We start from the raw sequence: 2,031 nt of genomic DNA on the forward strand, positions 1-2,031 counted from the left end.
TTGCTTAGGAAAAATGAGTGATTCTTGATTTAAGAATAAAGGAACATGGGCCTCTGCCTGCACCACACATGCATGCTAGTTTGAGTCCCAACTGTTCCTCTTCTGATCCAGGTCCCTGTGAATGCACTTGGGAAAACAATAGGAGATGACCCATGTTCTTGCGCTCCTGCCAATCATGTGAGAGACCTGGATGAAGCTCCTGGCTTCCGCCTGGCAAGCCCCAGCTTTTGCAGCTATTTGGGGAGTGAACTAGCAAACTGCAAACCTCTTTCTGTCTCTTCTTTCTGTACAAATATGTTTTTAAAAAGAATAAAGGAATAATCCATGACACTAATGAAAGCAGTTAATTGTAACCAAACAATGAAAGTGTTAAGGCAGCACAGGAGTAAGATGGATTGGTTTTGAGAGGACAAAAACAATGTAGATATAGAAGAGTAGACCCTCTCCTCATGTGTTTTGCAAATAGGAAAAATTAGGAAAATCTGTAGTGAAAGGCAATGTTAAAGGAAGATGGGAAAGCAATTTAGGAAGAGAAACAGCTTTGAGGATAGCAACAGGAAAATCTCCAAGACAAGAAATGAATATTGCCTAGACCATCTGAGTGGGTGTTTACATAGGGATAGAACATGCCTGGGAGAGGGGAGGGCCAGGATGTTCTAGAAAATATCATAGAAATCTGTTGCAAAACTAAGTTTACCTTTCAAATCAGTTTTCAGGTTCCAGACTCCAAAGTGATATCCTCAATGACGCCACCACTCTCCATCCAGGAAGCTCCTAATAACAGCACTCCAATGGCCCCCACCTTCCTGCTGGTGGGCATGCCAGGCCTGTCAACTGCACCCTCCTGGTGGACAGCCCCTCTCATAGCTGTTTACCTTCTCTCTGCCCTGGGAAATGGTACTATCCTCTGGATCATTGCTCTGGAGCCCACTCTGCACCGTCCCATGTACTTCTTCCTCTTCCTGCTTGGTGTGTCTGATGTTGGCTTAGTTACATCCCTGATGCCTACCCTATTGGGGCTTGCACTTGCTGGTGCTCATGCTGTCCCTGCCTCAGCATGCCTCCTCCAGATGTTCTTTGTCCATGTCTTTTCAGTCATGGAGTCCTCCATCTTGCTTGCTATGGCCTTTGACCGGGCTTTGGCCATCTGCCTCCCTCTTCGCTACCCAGCACTCCTTACCAGTGGTGTCATTACCAAGATTGGCCTGGCCATTGCTTTCCGATGCCTGGGCCTCCATCTGCCTCTGCCATTCCTCTTAGCCAACATGCGCTATTGTCGCCCACAGGTCCTGACCCATTCTTATTGTTTACACCCAGATATGGCCCGTCTGGCCTGCCCAGGATCTTGGGGTTCCATCTACAGTCTCTGTGTGGTCCTGTCAGCCATGGGATTAGACCCTTTGCTCATTTTCTTCTCCTATGGCCTCATTGTCAGGGTTTTGCAAGGCGTGGGGTCCAGCACGGACCGCTGGAAGGCAGGTCAAACCTGTGCTGCCCACCTCTCTGCTGTGCTCCTGTTCTACGTCCCTATGATCCTCCTGGCGCTCATCAACCGCCTGAAGCTGCCAATCCCTCCATCTGCACATACTCTTCTCTCCTATGTCCATTTCCTACTTCCTCCACTGATAAACCCCATTCTCTACAGTGTCAAGATGAAGGAAATTAGAGAGAAAATACTAAAGAGGTTGCAGCCCAGGAAAGTGGGTTGTGCTCAATGAAGAGGATTTCCCTCCATGTGGGCTCCTGATCCAAGGATTCTATGACTGAGAAAGTTCAGACGCACGGAATGGTCATTCAGGTGTACAAGTGCATACATCTGGATATATCCACCTGTCCCCGGAAGGATGCATATGTGTGTTGATGGAAGATTGCAAGCCCCAGAAAATAAGCCTAGTCTACCTACCCCATCTCATACTACTTTTCAATGATATAAAAAGGGACAAAGTCCAGGTTTTATAAGAACCATTAAGTGCAGGCCTGCGCTGCAGCTCACTTGGCTAATCCTCTGCCTGCGGTGCCAGCACCCCAAGT

General features: G+C 47.9%; 1 protein-coding gene across 1 annotated transcript; it reads left to right on the forward strand.

The window, feature by feature from the left end:
• The first annotated feature begins 758 nt into the window (after positions 1 to 758).
• Positions 759 to 1,718, forward strand: LOC133764536 (olfactory receptor 51S1). Its single transcript, XM_062198211.1, has one exon. The coding sequence runs from the start codon at positions 792 to 794 to the stop codon at positions 1,716 to 1,718; it is 927 nt and encodes a 308-aa protein (XP_062054195.1). The 5' UTR covers positions 759 to 791.
• The last annotated feature ends 313 nt before the right edge of the window (positions 1,719 to 2,031 follow it).

This window comes from Lepus europaeus, chromosome 7 (genome assembly GCF_033115175.1).
Source record: "Lepus europaeus isolate LE1 chromosome 7, mLepTim1.pri, whole genome shotgun sequence".
Lineage (NCBI taxonomy): Eukaryota > Metazoa > Chordata > Mammalia > Lagomorpha > Leporidae > Lepus > Lepus europaeus.